Source organism: Suricata suricatta, chromosome 8 (assembly GCF_006229205.1).
Source record: "Suricata suricatta isolate VVHF042 chromosome 8, meerkat_22Aug2017_6uvM2_HiC, whole genome shotgun sequence".
In the NCBI taxonomy this organism is placed as follows: Eukaryota; Metazoa; Chordata; class Mammalia; order Carnivora; family Herpestidae; genus Suricata; species Suricata suricatta.
Window position 1 is genome coordinate 108,576,892 of NC_043707.1, and position 18,982 is coordinate 108,595,873.

Sequence of the window (18,982 nt, forward strand, 5' to 3'; positions counted from 1 at the left end):
TCATCCCCAGCCCCTGGGCAAGGGCCTCAAGCCCAGAGGCTGCTGGGGATATATCCCTGACATTTTCATTGGGCTTCTGGCACACACAAGGGACTCCAGAGTGAGACTTCTCCAAGCCCAGGCTCACCCTCCCTGCAGTGCCAGGGACGTTAGGGTATGTCTGCAGAGGGAGGGTGGAGGCAAGAGAGGTAAGAGATGGCCTCCTGGGACCCGAGTGACAGTGGGGCCCTGCACCCTGGACCTGCCTGGACTGCCACCCCCATCCTATCAGCCAGGAGTGGCCGGCGCTCCCCTGCAGGAGCCCCATGGTCATTCCTCCCACCGTCCCAGACACAAGGCCTCCCAAAGGGGCAGGACCCGCCCCAGACTCAGTCTACTGACAGAGCAACAGCAGGGAAGAAAAAAACCAGAGCCAGGGAAAATGCACTTAGGGTCTAATCTTGGACTCCAACAATGCCGGTCTATTACTGTTCCCCGTGCATCTTTACTGCTGACATTTTATAGACAATTTCCAAAACAGGGCTCTGCCATTTCTGGATTATATTTCAGCTGTAACTTTTAAGTCTAATTATTTGCGCTGACAACCCCCTATAATACGGCGGTGTGGAGCCCGGAGGCATCAGCATTCAGTGGAGTGACAGCCTAATCGCAGGGGGAGGCAGCCCCGCAATCTGCATTCACTCACAGAAATTTCTCTGATGAAAATAACACAACATTAAGGAGGGGATGAGGGGCAGGATCCACTGTATCAAGATAAAATAACTCTTTAATAAATAACCTTGTGGCTGCCGCAGAGCAGTAATTAAATGCCGGCGCGCTCGGCACACAGTTTTAAGTAAAGCTGGAAAAATGTAAGATGTAATTATCAGCGCCAAACAAATTACCAGCCCGGCAAATCCCCCTGGAATATTTAGAAACTCATTTCTGCCTTCCCGTTAAATATTTGTATACGTGCTTATTTTTGGTGGGACCACAGAGGGGGAGAAGGAGAAGGGACGAGGGACCAGGACAGTAGGGGAACGGGTGTAGGGGGAGGCGGCTGCAGGCAGGCTGGGCTGTCTGCTGATGACTGCTTTCTGGAGTCCCAGGCAGATCCGCCTGGTCAGCGAAATGGTGTAACCAAAATGCCCCAGAGCTCAGGAGCGCATATGGATGGATGCTCAGGGCTGATATCTGAGCTGAGGCCGCAGCCCTCCTCCCGACTGGCTCCCTTCTCCCTCACGGAGGAAATCCAAGCCCTGGAGATGATGCACAGTGGACCAGGTGGCCTGAGTCTGCTCCCTGGGGCTCAGCCTAAAGCCCAGCGGACAGGCGAGTTTCCTCTGACCACTGAGACCGCATGACACAGGAATGAGCGCAGGCCTCTGCTGCCGGCCCCAAGGCTAGGAGTGGTCTGGCCCTGAGGGTGGGTGGGGCTTCGAACTGAGCCCCAAGTGAGCATGTTCTGGAATAGGCTGGAGCAGGGTATCCGGGGAGCCCTTCCCAACCTGTGGCTGGGCCAGGGCCTCTTCCGGCTCCCATGTGGGCCTCACCAAGTTGCAGTCAACTGTTCAGTCAGGTGGGAGTCCCCTGAATCTGAATGCTCAGCGCCCAGCACAGGCCTGAGAAAATGCAAGAAGGCTGGGAGGGCCTGGGCAGAGGGGCCTGGGGCAGGTGGGAAGATCTTCATTCAGCTCTGGTTGGAGACGGGGAAAAGACAAGAGTGTAGGAGATTTCCTCTGTGCCCAAGATGATGCCACCCACCTGTGCCACGGACACCAAACTTCACGAGGCACATCAGGGCGGGCTGCCCCATCAGGCTTGGTGGGGACCTCAAGGTTCAGGGCAGCCCCGCAGGACTTTGTGGGGTGAGCTCATTCTATATTAGCCTTTTCCCTTTGTCCTCTCAGTGGCTGCAGCTGAGCTCGGACAAAGGTGGAGTTTAGGTGACATGGTTGGGGGGAAGGCCCCACAGGCACACATAAGGTACTACTACTCTTAGCTCCCCCAACCAGTCCTGAGCCCCACCTGGAATAGACAGCCGGCCCGGCCCAGGCATAAAGGAAGGGGGTGCGGTTTCATGTCATGCACCATGCCTGCCTGATCGCCCCACCAGGGGAGCCCAGCTAAGGGGACATGCAGCACGTGGCACATCAGGGACCCAAGCGGCACAGACATGCAGGGCAAGGGGCCAGCCCGCCCACCCGTGGTCCTGCCGGCCTGCCGGCCCAAACAGTGGAGAGCAGAGCCTGACTGGCGGGCAGGCCTGGCTGGAGCGAGCCCGAGGGAGCTGACCAAGCCCTCTGGGCCCTACTGATGGAGGCATCCCGTCGACGGGCGAACTGCAGATGGATAAGAAGTGAAAAGGACCAACCTTCTCGCTGATCTGAGAGATGAGAGTTTGGGTTGATGGCAGAGTGCGATGAGGATGAGGAGGGAATAAAAAAAAGACAAGGAGAAACACAGAGAGTAAAAACAGGCCAACCTTCATCTGCCCACACAGCACGGAAACAAGACAAGACTCTTGTGCCCCACGCACACGCACGTGCACGCAGGTGCACGCGGACCACGCCGCTCACGAAAGACTCAGGACTCATGGAGGACATGGTGGACAGGGCTAGGTCCCGCTGGCAGGCACTGGGACGTCAAGGGTGGGATGGGGGGTGGCGAAAGGGGAGCACAGGTGGGCCCCCATGCCTCACGCACACCCCTCGGCTCGACAGACCCAGTGAGCTGGGCTCTGGGGTCGGGGCCCACCCAGCCCACAAACCCACCAAGGCACATGGGCCGCTAGATTCCCACCACCTTGAGGAAGGCCCACACTGCACATGGCACCAGCGTGAGGAGCTGGTCTGGACACCTATGGGGAGAAAGGCTGTGGAGACACCGCCCCATTGAGACTCTGCTGTGGCCAGCGGCCAGCTCCCTGTAGAGAAAGGGGAAGGTTAGGGGCAGGTAGGGCATGGCCACACCCTGGCCCCTGGCAGCTCTGCGACCGAGAGCTAGAGGAGAGAGATGCTGTGGATGGAAGGAGAGGGTGAGTCACTTGGAGAGGGAGACGGTTGGTGACACAGAAAGGCCGGTCCACCCAGCCTGCCTGGGCCTGCTGGACTGTGGGTGGAGCTGTGTGCAACTGTGAGCAAAGGCACATGTAACTGGATGACGCACCCCCAATGCCTCTCCTGACAGCAGCAGCGGTCACTGGCCACCAAGCATTTCCCATGTGCCTGCAACTGTGCTGGGAGCTACACACATGCTTTCCCATTAAATCCCGCAGCTGCAGGGGCTTAGACAGAGAGTGGAGCCCTGAGAGTCTGGAGCACAGAGGAGGGATGTGAGATGCTGAAAACAAATCCAAGGAGGAGATGTGGCCTTGAGCCTAGCAGACACAGCGGGAGAAGAGAGGGAGGAAGGTGAATGCTAGCAGGGAGGCCGTCCATCTACTGTAGCAGTTCCCAATGGGTAGGATCTCCCCCTCCCTCTGGTGACACTAGGCAAGGTCTGGAGAGGCTGTGGATTGTCATGGCTAGGGGGTATTGCTGGCATCTAGGGGGCCAGAGGGGCTGCTAAATTATCACACAATGCCCAGGATAGCCCCACAGAACTAAAAGTCATGTGGCTGCAAGTCTCAACTATGCTGAGGTTGAGAAACCTGGGCTAGGGTCCACACCACTGGCCTGGAGGGTAACAGGTGGGAGGAGACCTCACGGCCACTCTGCGGGCATCGGGCAGGCAGGCACTGGGGGATTTCTCCATGGGCAGCCCACCACAAGCAGGCTTCAAAATAGAGCTGGTGGCCGGCCAGCACAGGAGAGGCCGTCTTAGAGGAGCTACGGCTGACGGGCCCGCGGCACTGCTGGGGGTGGAAAGCAGGACAGAGATGAGGAGCAGGGGGGACACGAGAAGCAAAAGTCCTAGGAGCAGGCTTCCCAGGTGGCTACACGGCTCATTAGTAAGGCCTGTCCCGGGGCTCCAGGGCAAATCGCCCTTGACCAAACAGGGCAGGTACAGGTTCAGGTGGGGCCTGGCTGTAAGACAGGTCTTGGGGACAGAGACTCAGGACTGAACCTTACATATAAGGGCCCACAGGAACACGTGCCTGAGGAAGGAAATGAGGGAGGAAAAGACAAAGCCAGGTCGGGACGGCCTGCTTTAGGGTTCCTGGCAAGTGGGGCTGAACTAAAGAAACTCCCACACTCCCTGGCCCTGTGGGTATTGGCCAGAAAGGTAAGTTAGGAAGACTTGGTGGGAGTGGGGGATGGACCATGGCAGGGTCCTGCCTGAGTCCACTGGCGTGGCTGGAGGTAAGAGTTCCCTGGTTAGTGCCCGGCTGCCGGCCACGGTGGCTGAGCTCACCTCATCTGCAAAGAGACTCACTTGCCTCCCCTCAGGGCCGAGGCCAGTGTGACGGTGACTTCAGGGACTAGCACCCAGTCAAGATAACAGTGCAGGGTCCATCACCTGTGTCTGGGCCTTCTCCTGCCTCAGTAGGGCCTCCTGCAGCTCTGCTCCAGGAAATGTGCCCACGTGACCAGATACCACGCCCAGGCAGCAAGGGTTTCTCAGTGGCTCTGCTGGGCCTCTCTTCTCCCTGACGCAGCCTCTCCTGACCCTTTGATCTTTTGGAAGAAGTGTTCAGTCAGGACCACATAGCATTTGGAATGGACAGTCCCGGTGGGAGGCGGCACCTGGGGCTGTCCCAGCTGCTCCTCTCTAGGAAGGGCCTTGTCAGACCCCTGCGCGCCAGTCAGGAGCTCTGCCTGCAGCCGTGTTGGGGAGGGCTGTGCACCTCACACCTCCTCTCTCTTGGCCTTGTGGGTGGCTCTCATGTGCCTGGCCTCTCTGCTCTCATGCTGCTCATTAAGACAGGCCCTGGGTCCACCTAGGTGAGTCTTGATGGGGACACCTGACAAGGGGGCTGAGTGGGGACGTCCCACCCCACACCCTCAACTCTGAGGAAGATGGTTCCATGGCCTCTGAGGCACAATTTGCCTGTTACCCAGCCGGCTGGCAGGCTGGGTCTTTTGGGAACCTGGTCCCGACACAGAGCAGTTCCTCCATAACTACATGGTTGACAGCCTGATTCTCTCTGCCCCCTCTGACCATGGGGCCCCCAAGAGTGGGATAGGCTGCTGACACCGCCTGGGCAGACAGGCAGACAACCCCCTGGAGAAGCTGCCCTAAGCACTTAGCGTGATGAAGTCATCGCTGCAAGGAAGCCGCGTCCACTCTCCTTTTCAAATCCCCTGAGTGGAGACAGTTTCACTTGTAACGATGCCCATCTGTGCAGGAGGCCTAAGTGAGGGGATGCAGGGCCCCTCCCGGGCGCTGTGCACACCAGACTCAGGGTGTCCTCAGGAAGGAGCAGGTGGCCAGCTTTGGTCACCCTTGGGCTGTGAGCAGACACTGAACACTCCAAAACAGTCTCTAAGGCCTCTCTGCTGGGTACCTGGACTTGTGAAAACACACGACCCATTAAGCTCCAGCAAGGAACACCTGAAACACAGTAGGTGCGCACCTGTCAGGGTTCACAGCTGCCTTAGACTGACCGTCTCTATAAGATGGTGACAGCACAGCCGCCTCCTCCTCCTGAAAGGCCCTGGGGCAGACCTGGTCAGAGGGCTGGTTCACCTGGCCTGGAGCCACCCCCCCTTGCTGGGGTGGGCAGAACAGATTCGAGGAATGCCAGGCCAGTATGCCCATATTTACACACAACCACATGTGCTCGCCTATGCATGTGCATGCACACGTGCGCGCGCACACACACACACACACACATACACGACAGTGAGAAGTCTGCTTGGAAGGCTCAAGACTCCCGTGGGGTTCTGGGCCCACGTGGCAGGACCTACAAGAGATACAAATGCTCCCCAGAGTGGCTGCCTCCCAAAGGGCCTGCAGGGAAGGAAGGAAAAGTAGCGGCAGACATGGGGAATCTGCCCTGTGGGAGTGGTGGCGGCTGTTCGCGCTGCGGCAGAAAGAGGTGGGAAGAGGAGAGACTGGGCCCATGGCAGCCCCCACCGTCCACACTAAAGGCTCAGGACAACATTGCCAGCAGGGCCAGTTCAGCTCCGTTGGAGACAGGGCTGGGCTCTGCCTGCATCCTTACCTCGCACATATAGGTTGGCCGGGGCCGAGTAGCGAGTGCCTTTAGAGTTGGTCGCCACACACTCGTACTTGCCTTGGTCCGACTCCTCACTGCTCTCAATTTGCAAGGCACCTGCAGGGACACAGCGACAGAGGTCAAGCCTGGAACATGGGGAGGGGGCTTGACAGCATTTGGGCTTGTGTTGACAAGATGTTGTAGATATCGGGGCCACGCCTGGGCACCAGAGTTGCTTCCAGGAAGCTCTCCCTGATGAGCCCATGGGCCTCCTGGCTGGAGGCAAGAGTCACACTCTGGATCACAATCCTGTTTGTCCTGCCCTGCAGTCTAGTAGGGCCTGTGGGCCGGGCCAGGGGTTCCATCACACCCGCTATATCCCTGGAGTGTCCAGCACTAGCGCCCGTTTGCCAGTGAGCATCCCCATTGGTGCTCCCAGACCTACTGGCCCCGCCAGGCACCGTGGAGCCAGGCATGGTGGAGGCAGCCTGTATACCTGGGGACCTGGGAGCTGCAAGCATGCAATGGCTCTCCCTGGGCAAAAGAATCGGCCGCCCACCAGAAGTCCACAGGAAGAAAGGGGCTTGCTCTGGGGGCCTGGTGCCCAGCAGTCTCTGCTCGCAGCACCCATCCTCTCCTCCCACCCCATCCCCATCCCACTGGCCCCACCCATTCCGGCTCCTCTCCTCAGCCGGGTCTGCTAAAGTGCTTCGACCCACCACGGCTTCTGCATAATTCAGGAGGCTAATGGAGGCTGTAGCTCCCACTCGGGCCAGTGCCCTGAGGGGCTGCTCCGGCCGCAGACGGACAGATAGGAGCCAGGATTTGGGCGAGGAGGGGGAGGAGCAGCTGCAAAGGACCCTCACAGAGGCCTGGTTTGGGCAGGTCCAGGTAGGGAAGCCCAAGGCAGGGGGGAGGTGGCAGGGAAAAAACCACTTGACTTGGCCACCCACTAGCCCCGGCAGTAAACACTGGAAAACGCTGTTGGTGAGTGCACACCAGACAAGCTGTCTGTGACAGTAACACCCCAAGGCACAGGCAACACCCCCTCCCTGGAACAAGCCGACAGACAAACCCACACAGAACAGTCCAATGGACACTTAATAACCCCACAGCACACAGCCTGACAGAAAACTGTAGCCTGCACAGAATGGCTAGGGTGACCCTGACAGGCCCACTTTTCCCAGGGCTCAGGCCGCCTGATGGTCACCACACCCACACAGGACACAGACAGAACCTGCGGGACCCCACCTGACTGGACTGGAGCCATGGGAAGAGTTCCACGTCACACTCTCATGACCCAGCCCCCAGGGGAGGCCCACCACGGGTCCTGAATATGCCAGGGGGCTGGGCGCTGGAGGTGGCGGAAGAGTCTGTGAAGGCTCAACCCCGACACGGGACACCAGGCTGGCCTGATCTGTGGTCCTTGCCTTAGCCCGCCCCACTGGGCGTCAGGGAGCACGAGCATGAGGGCCCAGCGCACATGCCCAATACCCATCTCCTCCAAGAATAGCCCCGATGGGCACTCCACAGGTCATGTGTATGGGATGAATGGACGTTGTTACAGAAAATGTTCATCTGAGCAGGTGGGGTCAGGTCCCCTGGCTGGTGACGGAGTGGGGATGGGGGTGCTGCTCAGCTCAGCTGGGGTGGGAGGGGAGACATGGTGGCTGATGCCACAGGCAGGGACAAGAAGTAGTGCCTGGATGGGACCCCTGCTGGGGGAGGAGGCTCCCCTGTGCTGAGAAGTAGGACTGGTCAGGGGACCCAACTCAGACCCTGAGCCTATATGCACACAGAAACTCCCAAGTCTGGAACCAACACCAAGACCCAGTGGTAGGGGCATGAAGCACTGGTGCAGCTGAGAGGACGGGTGGGGGCCTGCATGGCCAGCCCTGTCCTCGAAGGGTGATGGACAAGATGCCCCACAGGGAGGTGGCTGTTTCTGGGCCCGGCTTCTGTCCTGAGACCACCCTGGCCTTGGCCTGAGGGGTCTAAAGGTGCCCAAGGATGCTGAGAGATGTGTGAAGAAATGAAGTGAATAATATCAGTGCAGGAGCAACCGTTTTACAGTGTGCCTGCTCCAAGCCAGACACCGCCCAGACCCTTGTCTCCTCCTCTGAACCTCATGAGCCCTGAGGTGGGCCCTGGCCCTGATTTAAAGATGAGGAAGCAGACTTCTGAGAGAGGGATGGATTTTCTGAAGGTCACACAGGTGAATCAAACTCGCACCCGGATCTCTGAGTCCAGTCTGATTTTTCAGAAGCCCCAGGCTGTGGGACTCTGCTGCATGAAAGCAGCCAGGCTTGGAAGGTCACCTGATCTAGTCACAGCAGACCCTGGTTAGTCTGTGTCACGGCAGAACCTATACTAAAGTCTTCATAGCGTGTGCCAGGCTAATGGGACTTACAGAATGGTCCTCACCCCGTTCTAGGGCCAGGATGTTAAAGGGAGGTAAAGCAGTCATTGGGGGTTCCCAAGACAAAGCAGCTTCTTGGGAAGCAAGGCAAGGCCTGGCCATGCTGCCCCACTTCCTGGGAAGACTCTCCATCTGTGGCTGGGCTTGGGGATCAGCACTTGGCTTCACTGTGGGACCTGACAGAGTCCCTTCTGTGGGGTGGGCCTGGAAGGGCCAGGAAGTAGGGCTTGCCATCCCCAAGGTGGGGCTCAGTCGGGTCTTTCTATAGTCCAGACTTGCAATGGATGAGTCCACAGGAGGGAATGACCGAGTGTGGAGGTGTGTGGTGGCCGGTGGCGCTGAGGGGACCGGAGCTGGAGATGAGGAGGCTGGAGAGGTCGGGATGGGCATGGGGGAGGTGACGGACTGGACGGGATGGAGTGGTGGTGACAGCAGTGGCGTGGCGTGGCGAGGCGAGATGCACGGACAGCATTCTTACCTCTGATTGGTGAACCACCTGGCGAGGTAATTTGAATGCAAATAAGATCAGAGAGAAGCATTAGTACAAAAGGAAGGAAAGCCACAAAAAGCCAAACCAGATAAAATAAAACATGAGAAAGGGCCTTAAATATACAGAGAGATCAAGGCCCGGGTTAGGCCAACGCAGGTGACAAGTGCACAGGCACCAGGCTGAGCCAGGCGGGGTACGGGTGAAGCTGTGTCCCCCCAGGTCACTGGCACTGCTCTGAGGAGGCAAGGGAGCATGGGGCTGGGGTCATCGGGGCTGGAGGTGATGGGGCTTAGGAAGGTGGAGTCAGGGCTCCTGCAGACCCAACTGGTTGAAGCCAATGAAGGGGGAAGTGAATAAAAGAAGTAGTGACCCCGCTCTTTAGGGGCGCCTGCATCTCATAGGTGGATAAGATTTCCAAATAGCACTTACCAAAAGCAACCAGGGAGGTTAAGCACACAGAAAGGGTTAGAGGCCACCACCAGGCCAGGTCTCCCTCAGGCAGACACACCAGCCCAGCCCCACCGTGGGACTTGGGGGGAAACTTACAACCCAGTAGCAGATGCCCTGCAGAGCCCACTCGACCCTGTTAAAAATTGAGTGACTACTGAGTTTACCCCCAACCTGAACAGTGAGAGCCAGAGGCCAGTGACCCCCTTCTTGTCTGTTCAGTGCTTCAAGCCCAGAGGGCCGGATGCACACCTCCAAATGCCCAGTGCACGGCGGTTATGAGGTCTGAACAGCTGCCTTCCCAGTGGTTGCCTCCTCTGACGCTGTGTTCGAACCCCATGTTCTACCACTGCCTCGCCCAGAGGCGAGAGGAGACTACAGGCGAGCCGGGACCCAGTGCTGTCCACCCCGCCCCTCTCTGCCCACGGCTAGGGGATGGAAATACACCAAGAGACAAATTAAACACTGATCACTCTCTCATTGAACTTGATGACACCTGCCTAGGAGGAATGGTCCATGTCCATGTCCACATGGGAAAGATGAAACAAGCTGAAGGACAGGAAGTGATCTGCCCAAAGCCCAAGGTCACATGGCCTGTAAGTGAGGGAACAGGAACTAACCAGGTCTGGTGCACAGCCTTCCCACTGCAGATACAGAGCCTGGAGGGAGGCAAAGGTGGCTGCTGGGGCCTAAGCTGCGTGTGTGGGGGGCTGCAGAGAGACTGGGAAGAACCGTCATCACAGTGATCCTCCAGCCATGGTCCAGGGAACCTTTAGTGTCTCAGAGACCCTTTCAGAGGCTCCACAAAGTCAAAACTATTTTCATGGTACTAAGAAGTTATTTGCCTTTTTCACTTTTACTATCTTGTGAATACACAGTGGAGTTTTCCAGAAGCTCCATAAAGTGTGATATGGCAACAGAGCAAATGTAGAACCAGATGTGAGAATCCAGTGACCATCTTCGATCAAGCCCCAAATTAAAGAGATTTGTTAAAGTGTAAAACAGTGTCACTGTGCTTGCAAAATGTTTTTGTTTTAGGAAACATAATTATTTTTCATTAAAATATATTATTTAGCATATAAGGATTTTTTAAAAAATCATTTAAAGTTTAAATATTTAAAACCTTTTCAGTCTTAATATCTAACATGGTAAATGCTGACGGAAAAAACTTCCACAAACGAAAGCTCCTTGAGATTCTCTAGTATTTACAGTCACAGGTCATAAGACCAGAAAGTCAACAATCATGGCAGGGAGTGGCAGTGTAGATGGTCCAGGACTCAGACCCCTGGCTTCTGGCCTCTGCTCTCCCCAAACCTAATCTGCCATGTGACAAGTCTCTGGACCTCTCAGAAGAGTCACTTCTCCACCAGACTGAAAGAAGAATTTGTTACCCTGGTGGGTGTGGGCCGCTGGCGGGGACCCAGGAGTCAACATTGCTCCTGAGAGGTGCCATTGTGCTCAGGCCAAAGGGAAATCGTGACCACGCACCGCCAGTGTGCCTGCCCGGCAGACCCAGCTGAGGGGTGGGGAGAGCTGGGAAGCAGGCTCTCCCGGTCAGACCCGGGCCAGCCAGCAGGGTAGGGGACTGCAGGCCTCAGGCCCACCCTGGAGTCTGCTCTGCCCTTGGCTCTGGGTCCTATCTGCCAGAGCCAGTGGGCCTCCTCCACAGCCAGATTCTGGCATCTCTGCTTGGGCCCTGGAGTCTCAGCTCAGGTGGCAGAGGGTGTGGAAGGACACTGTGGCCTGGGTGAGAACGTAGATATGTGGATTAGGTTGTCCTGGGCGGTGATGAGATGGCAGCTTGCACATTCAGGCCGCTGGGATGAGCAGAGCAGGGGAGGTCTCCTTGGCACCCTGTCCAGGCTTGGCAGAGCACGTCAGCCACCAGCTCCTTTCAGGAGCCGGCGGTGGCTCTGAGCCCCGCCTGGAGATCAGCCCCTGCTAGCTGCTCCAGTGACACCATCTGCTCCTGACTTGACTTCTATTCTCCCTGAACTTGTCTCCATTCCTCCTGGGCCCACCATGGGCCTCAAGTTCAAATTCCCAAGAGGCTCCTGTGTCATCACGTCCTGTCACTTCAATGCGCAAAGTGCCCATGGAGCAGGGCTCATACCAGCTGCCCTCCTCTCCAGCTTCTGTTCCAGGGGCCATGCCCTGTGACATGTGCCATAGCTCAGCCTGCAGGTGCCTGACAAGTTCTGGGGACTGGTCAGGGAGGGCCTGAGGTCTGGACAGGAAGGGGCCCTAGAACTCCAGAGTGCCCGCAGTGTCTAAGCACTCCCCAGGCACCAGATTTGGCGTATGTGATACTAGAAGGCCTCTGGGTGACCGCACGGTGGTGGGGGGTGGCAGGGCTCCCTGTCCCTGGATCTCCACGTGTGACCCCAGGTGACTCCTCTAAATCAGCTGTAAAGTGGGCATGATAATCACAGCCTGTCCTACTTCTCAGGCTTGGGGAGAATCAAATGCAACAAAAGGCAGGCAAATACTTTGTGATCTGTCGGCGATGCGTAAACTGTGATGATCCCTGTAAATGGCTGAGTGCTTGAGGGCATGATTCCACTCCATTGAAGGGATATCCCTGTCACATGTGCAGGGAACAGCCCTAGCACCCTTGTAAGTGGTAGCAGGACAGGGGCAGCAGCTACCAGAGTCAAGGGCCAGGCAGGAATGGGGGAGAGAATCCTGTCTGTCACTACAGAGGTGGGGTGACTCAGGCCCCAAGGCATCATCCTAGGAACTGGACCCCGGGTCCACAACCCTCCAGGTGACAGCTTCCAGGTGGCAGTAAAGGTCAAACAAGGTATTCCTTGGACCCAAGATACAGGAGGGCTGGACACTGGTCTGTAGAAACAGGGCCCAAGGTCATGTTCATGAAATCATTTAACAACAAGGGCTCAGAGACACCTGTCCTACAGCTGGGTTTGTGCTGGGAGCTGGGGGATCTCGTGACCTCGTGACAGGGAGCCAGACCCAGGCCCTCCCTGCAAGGAGCGCCTAGGAAGTGAGCAGAACGAGAGCCAGGCATTAACAACAGGTGGGGTGGGATATGTCCTGAAGGAGTAGCCTTACTTAGGCAGAGGAGGGAGAGGCTTCATGGCTTGGTGAGTTAGGGCAGAGGGCGAGGATGGGGTCAGGGTGGTTTAGGACAAGTGGGCAGCGGTCACAGCTAACAAGAGCCCAGTTCACAAAGCCCTCCCCATACGCGAGGCAGCAAACTACAGCTTCTGCCGCTGTTGTCTCACTTAGTGCTAACTGTCACTCCTTTTTTAATGGTGAGAAAACAGAAGCTCAGAGCAGTTAAACGACTTAACAGAACTAGTAAGTGGGGTAGCTGAGATCCGAGGAGGTAAAGCTGCAGATGTGAACTGGGAAGAAGATGGAGAGGGGCTCCATGTGCCTTGTTCGGGAGCAGGTGCCCAGCCACGCGGGCAGGGAGATACCACTGCGGTGGTTGGAACCTGGAGGCACCGAGGAGAAATGTGACAGCTGCTGGGGGATGGATTCCCGGGGAGAGCCTGGAGGGGGGGGGGGCAGCGGGGAAGGGGGGCTGAACGGAGGGTAGTGCTTGGCACTGGGATATGGCCGAGGCAGCAGAAGGGGTCCAACATGAGAGCCATGGGGGTGATGAGGGGATCTGATACTTCCTAATGGAGTAGGAGTCAGGGCGTGTCCCAGGTTTCAGGCTGAGGGGGCTGCCACTTGCGGGAGAGAGTCGGGGTTGGGGACCAGGACATGGCTGTTTGGGAAGGAAGTCACCATTCATGGCAGCCAGGGTGACACTAAGAAGGTAGACAGAGTTTAGTCTAAAGCTCAGGTAAGCTGCCTGGTGTTGGAGAGACAGAACTAGGTGTGTGGGAGTGGAGAGGGGGCCTGAAGCTACAGGAGCGGGTGAGCTGGCCTAGGGGAGGCCCTGCCCGTGGCGCAAGGGCAGGGAGACAAGGGCTCCCCGGCCAGAGGAAGGAGCAGAGGAAGAGGAGGCCTCAGGGAGGACAAGAGTGAGACTGAAGCCAGGCAGAAGGGGAAGTAGCAGCAGCCAGCAGAGCAGTGGGCAGGAGCCGACTCACCGGGCAGTGAATGGGTGGTGCAGGGCCCGCATACAGTAAGCACTACATAAATACTTGATGAACAAGCATGCAAGACAGTGTGCCTTCCCAGAACTGCTGCCACAGGCAGTCAGTGCCGTTCTGGGGTGGAGGCCAGGCCTGCAGGGAGGACCATCTGGCTGTTTGGGGAGCCTGCCTGGGGGACTGTGGGGAAATGCAGAGGAGCCGAACCATGCTGGCCGCTGGGCAGCGCTGGGCAGCGCTGGGCAGTGGTTGCAAATGCCACCGGACCATTTCCTGCCTTGATTATGGCTGTTTTAATTAACTGCGTTACAGCTGCCTCCATCTTGTTGAGTTTTAATTAAATTAAATGGGCTAACACTTCGTAGGCAGTCTCAGGCGGCCATGGCTAGGCCCTGAATCCTGCCCTGCTGGGCAGCTCATCTCTCCCTCCTCCCCTGGGCACCGCTGGGGAGTCTACTTGGTGGGAGGTAGCAGGGAGGGGCTAGAACCCCAGAGAGTGGCAGGGGCACCTCTCAAGCCTGCGGGGCCCTGGAAGGGGTAGAGTCACGTCCTCCTCTGCAGTGTCGACATCACAGCTGATGGGCAGCAGGGGTCCTGGCTGGTGCTGGCCATCTCGCCTGAGTCCACCAGCCTGCAGCTAGCAGGAGAGCTTCTGGGCCAAGGCCTATCGGTCCAGCCCTTGCTGGCGGCAAATGCAGAATGCAGCTAAGCTGATTCTGAGCCTCCTTTCCCGCCTGCACCGTTCCCACAAAAACTGAATCAATTATCCTGGCGGGAGCTCAGAGGCAGATCGATCAATGAGGCGACATCTCCTGCTTGGTCAAGAAGGCATCCTTGCTCCCGGGGCTCCGAGCTGGCTTGACTGAGATATCCAGAGGAGACAGGTGGCCCTGGTGGCCAAGGGATGGCAGCAAGTCCTCCTGGCTCTAAGCTCCCGAGAGCCATTCTTTTGAAGCCAGATGCATAAAGCATCTTTGGCCTCTTTTCCTGGCTAAGCCCTGCTGTCTGGAGAAGTAAGGAGAAGCATCATGTAGGCCTCCTCTCAGGCCAGGCTTCAGGAAAGACAGAGGATGAACACGCATGGAGCACCTCTGCGGGGCCCAACGCCATGCTGGGCACGTCACTCGTGCTGCAAGGAGCCAGGCTGGACCAAAGTCTAGACTCTGAGGATCCCAGGAAGGTAAAAGAACCACCGATGACTAGACCTCGCTGTCAAGCTCTCTTCTCAGGGCCAGGTGGGCTTGCCCACCGGATGCCCTCTGCACAGCTTGGGAGGGTCGGCCCCAGGCTGAGACCTCCTGCGGCTCCCAGGCATCCAGGCCCAAGAGGGAAGGCTGTGCTTGGTGTCCAGCTGGACACCTTTCCTAAAGTCTGTGTGGCCCTCTGACCCTCGCCCTCTGCTCACCTGAACGCAGTTGCTTGATGCGGCCGTTGCTCGTGGCAGGGTCCACAGGGAGGAAGTCCTTGAACCAAGAGATCTCTGGATCTGGATTCCCACCGGCTGCGCACAGCATGGTGGCTGTGCGTGCCTTCTCCACCACCTTCAGCTGAGGCCCCATGTCGATGGAAGGGAACCCTGAGGGCAGCTGTTCCTCTGCAGACAAAGGACAGACATGTGAGTTAGGGCTGGCACTGCCTGCCCGCTAGAACCCTCCGCAGTGGGCAGCTTCTCCTGACTTCCAGGTTGGATGGCACCCTCAAGACCCCTGTCTCCTTATTCCTGACTTCCAAGGGTGGAGCCTGCTCCATGTAAGGACCTGGAGTCCTGAGTCCCACTACCCAGGCCTGCCCTCCGTAGGGGGTCACAGCGGGGCGGGGGGGGGGGGGCTGCTCCGCCCCTGTCGGAATTCCATCCAGATCTGAGAAACAAAGCCTCAGACAGGAGACATCAGCACTTATCTCTCTGGGCCCTGGGAAAAACAAGAATTGATGCTCTGCTGGCCACAGCAGAAAGTGCCACATGGCTGCTGGGCTGCGTGCTGCTCACAGCTCATATGGCAGCACCCACAGCTACAACTCAGCCCCAAAGCTCTGTGCCGTCTAGTCCCCACTCCCTCTTCCGCACGTGCGGTGTCCCCTCCACTGTTCGCCTCTAGCCTCTAGCTCTACAGCATGGCAGAGCCCCACATCACACAGCCTGGATTCTGCATCTGCCTCTGGTAGCCCCTGCCCTACCAATGACCCCCCACTCAACCCCTAGTCCTGACCCTGAACCATTCTCTACTGCAGTTGTGACCCTGACCCTCTTCCCTCCCTCACTGGGGGGCCACGGTCAGGCCTGGGACCATGTCAGAGCATGTGGAGGCTAAAGAGATTAAAAAAAAAACCTCTAATTTTGATGAAGAGAAGCAACACCTTTCCCTGGCTGCCTTCTCCCATCTTGTCAGGGGTTGGCGATTCACATGAGTCCATTCCCTGGGAGCAACAGGTACGAGCACATCCCCACTCCTGCTGCAGCCAGGCTTCTGCACCCAGCCCCTGGCCTAGTGTAGGCCATGAGGGCCTTATACCTCCACCACTAACTATCTCTGTGACCTGGGGGCATTACTAATCTTCTCCATTTATCTGCAAACAAGGTTCAAGTGCCCACCTTGAAAAGCCATCATGAGGATGACATCTCATGACGCAGAAGGTGCTGGGCAGTGTCTGACACAGAATCTGCACCAATGAGTATCAGCTGACATTATCATCATAACTAGCAACAGCTGAGCCACCTGGGCAGCCAGGTACCAAGGCCAGGCCTGGGGCTGGTGAGAGGCCCTCCCCACCAATGTGTGTGTGAGAACTAGGCAGGGCCTCTCTGTCAGTGTGGACGCCAGGCACGCCCAATAGAGTATGGGGAACACTGTCAGTCTTCCAGCTGGGGTGGGGTGGGGGGCAAGGCTCTGTGGTGGCAGAGACAAGGATGTAGCACCACCTAGACCTTCCTCCCTTGGGCCCAGCACAAGATAGATGTGTTGGGACACTTGCTGAGGTCAGGCTCCTGTGCCAGGGAAAAAGCACATGGCATCTTCAGAAGAGAGTCTAGAAAGTAAGAGCTGGCAAGGCTGGTTCTCCCTATAGATTCTCAGAGGCCCAAGGGGACTGACTGGGGAGTCAGGCGGGAGAGGAAGCTGGAGGAGCCCCAGTAGGCAGGGACAAAACATCCCTCTATCTGCTGCTAGATCCCAGGAGGGGCTCTGTAGCTGCCAGGGGCATCCCAAAGGGACTGTGGCCCCCTCAGGAGAGGGGGTCTCAGGCTAGGGAGGAGGAGGATTCCCAGCACGGTCTTGCCTCCCCAGCCTCTCCCAGTAGCTGGCAGGATGCTTACTTCCCCACCTGCAGCCCTATAAATTCCAGATGTGAACCCAGCATCTCCTTGGCTGTAAATATGATCCCACAGTGTCCTGACTTTCAGCTCTGATTTTTAAAAGGAAAATGTTAAACGGCGGCAAGAAAAAGTAAAGTGGCAAGAAAGCAGGACTTGGGAAATACCAAGCAGGAAGCAGCTTCCTTTGGGTCTGCTGTCACTTGCTTTCACAGAAAGGCCCAGGCAGAGCCTGAGCCTTGGGGGCCTGCTCCCTGCACTTTCCTTGCCCTTCCCAGCAGCTGGGGGACACTCAGGAGAGTTAGAGTCATCCTAGCCCACCAAGGCGCCAGTCCTGAATCCTACCTGCTTAGCCCTGCTGAGCAGTGGGGGCACCAGGGTGTCAGGGCCTGCCACAGTTGTTCGGGCCCAGGAGGCGGCCGGTCCCCATCCCCACCAGCAATGTAGATCACGGAGAAGGGAAGGAGTGCAAACACCTGCAGCCCCGTGTCCCGGAATCTACTCTGAATTCCTAACACGCGGAAGGTCTTAGGGATTTACGCCAAATTAAGGACAATTAATTTTCCTCCCTCAATTATCGCGCCCTCAAATGTCTCTGTCCTTGGCTCAGATCATGCCTCAGGCACTGCCGCCAGAGCCTAAAACCAGCATGTGTGAAGAGCTGTCCATAAAACAGCGGGACCCAAAAGCCAGTCCCTTGTGCCAACTAGGCTTCTAGGCAGAAGTCGCAAGGCTGCAGTTCTGCACCTCCAGCGGGGGAAGCGTGTCTCACAGGAGGATTCCAGCCCCTTGGGAGTGACCCGTGCTGCTGTCTCTTCCTTCTATGCTCCCCAGGAGGCCTCCAGCACATTCAAATGTAGCCAAGGTCAGCAGCTGTTTACTGATGCCTGTTGTGTGTCTGGCCAAGCTGGGCACTAGGCACGCTGGTGTAAACTGACCCATCCACTCACTGGTCAGGCACGTTTATTCCCTGCACACCCCCAGTACCCACAGGGGTCAGGTCCTCGGTAGCCTGAAGCGCTGAGGCTAAGGACCAGGGCAAATCCTTCAGTTGGACTTCACATGAGCACTCCAAACCCAACAGCAATCAGGAAGACTGAGGCTCAGATATGAGAAATATAAGGTTATAGTCATGGAGCATTTGCTATGATCCACGTACTGAGTTAAAATGCCTTAAAAAAAAATGAGTTAATCTCTATCAAAACCCTATGTGGTATGAGTGAATGGGGGTTTAGAGACCTGCCCAAGATCACACCCATAAATCAGAGGTGAGGCTGGGATGACCCCGGGTGGTGGGACCCCCGCCCTCGCCCTGTCCTGCAGTGGGGAGCGGGGCCACTATCCTGCCCCATACCACACCCTCTTCTGCCACTTCAGGGCTCAGCGCTCCACAGAAGCCCCCTGCACACAAGCAGCAAAACGAACCTGCACACACCCACACCCCAATGTATGGTCACTGAGTCCCCTCAAAACCTGTACCCTGGCCGCTGGTGAAGGGGAAGAAGGGCCCCTCCCCTTCCAGGCCATCCAGTAACCATGGCAACGGGAGAGGCAGGCTCGCAAAGGAAGGCTGCGCGCGTGCCCGCATCCTAGCAGGCTCGCAACCGCGATTGGTCCAAGCAGCTGCCACCCGCCAGCCCCAGTCTGGGTGGCCCCAGCCTGGGTGGAGCGGGCGTGCCCCCTCCAGGGACCTCGTTCCTCCATTCCAACTCCCCAGCTCTCTGCTCCCCTCCCCCTTAGGCTTCCTTCCGGCTCAACCGCGTAACTGGGGATCCCTACACCTGCCTCACAGCCTCAGCCTTCATGGCATTCTGGCATTCTGGCATTCGCAGTGTCTGTGCCTGCAGGGCTGAGGCCCCTCTGTTCTCTGATAAGGGGGTCCTTGGGAGAGAAAGAGAAGTCCTTGGGGCCTTTAAGGGGCTTCAGAGGTATCAGGGAATCTGAGTCTCTACAGCTGTCTGCGGATTTCACCTGCGTGCACAGGTAGCGCCCACATGCATTCCCAGGGCTCTCCCGCCAGGACCTCTGTCTGCGCACCTACAGTGGGTGCGCACGGGTACATTAAATGGCTCCTGCACTGAACGACACTGGTCTTTAGATCCCACAAAAGGAGATCTAAACTCCTTCCCTGCTCTCCCCACTGGGTAGAGGAAGATGACAGGGTACA

At 57.4% G+C, this 18,982-nt stretch overlaps 1 protein-coding gene across 15 annotated transcripts in view; it reads right to left on the reverse strand.

Annotated features, from left to right (window-relative positions):
• PTPRF (protein tyrosine phosphatase receptor type F) overlaps positions 1-18,982 on the reverse strand; it is an 80,192-nt gene that overhangs the window by 35,144 nt on the left and 26,066 nt on the right. For 9 of the 15 annotated variants that reach the window (XM_029947631.1, XM_029947630.1, XM_029947627.1 and 6 more), the window contains exons 5-7: positions 14,914-15,102; positions 8,980-8,997; positions 6,089-6,199 (exon numbers count right to left, since the gene is read on the reverse strand). In XM_029947631.1, coding sequence (XP_029803491.1) covers positions 6,089-6,199; positions 8,980-8,997; positions 14,914-15,102 — 318 coding nt within the window. The remainder of the gene's footprint in view (positions 1-6,088; positions 6,200-8,979; positions 8,998-14,913; positions 15,103-18,982) is intronic. The other 6 variants (XM_029947633.1, XM_029947628.1, XM_029947632.1 and 3 more) reach the window with 1 other exon arrangement.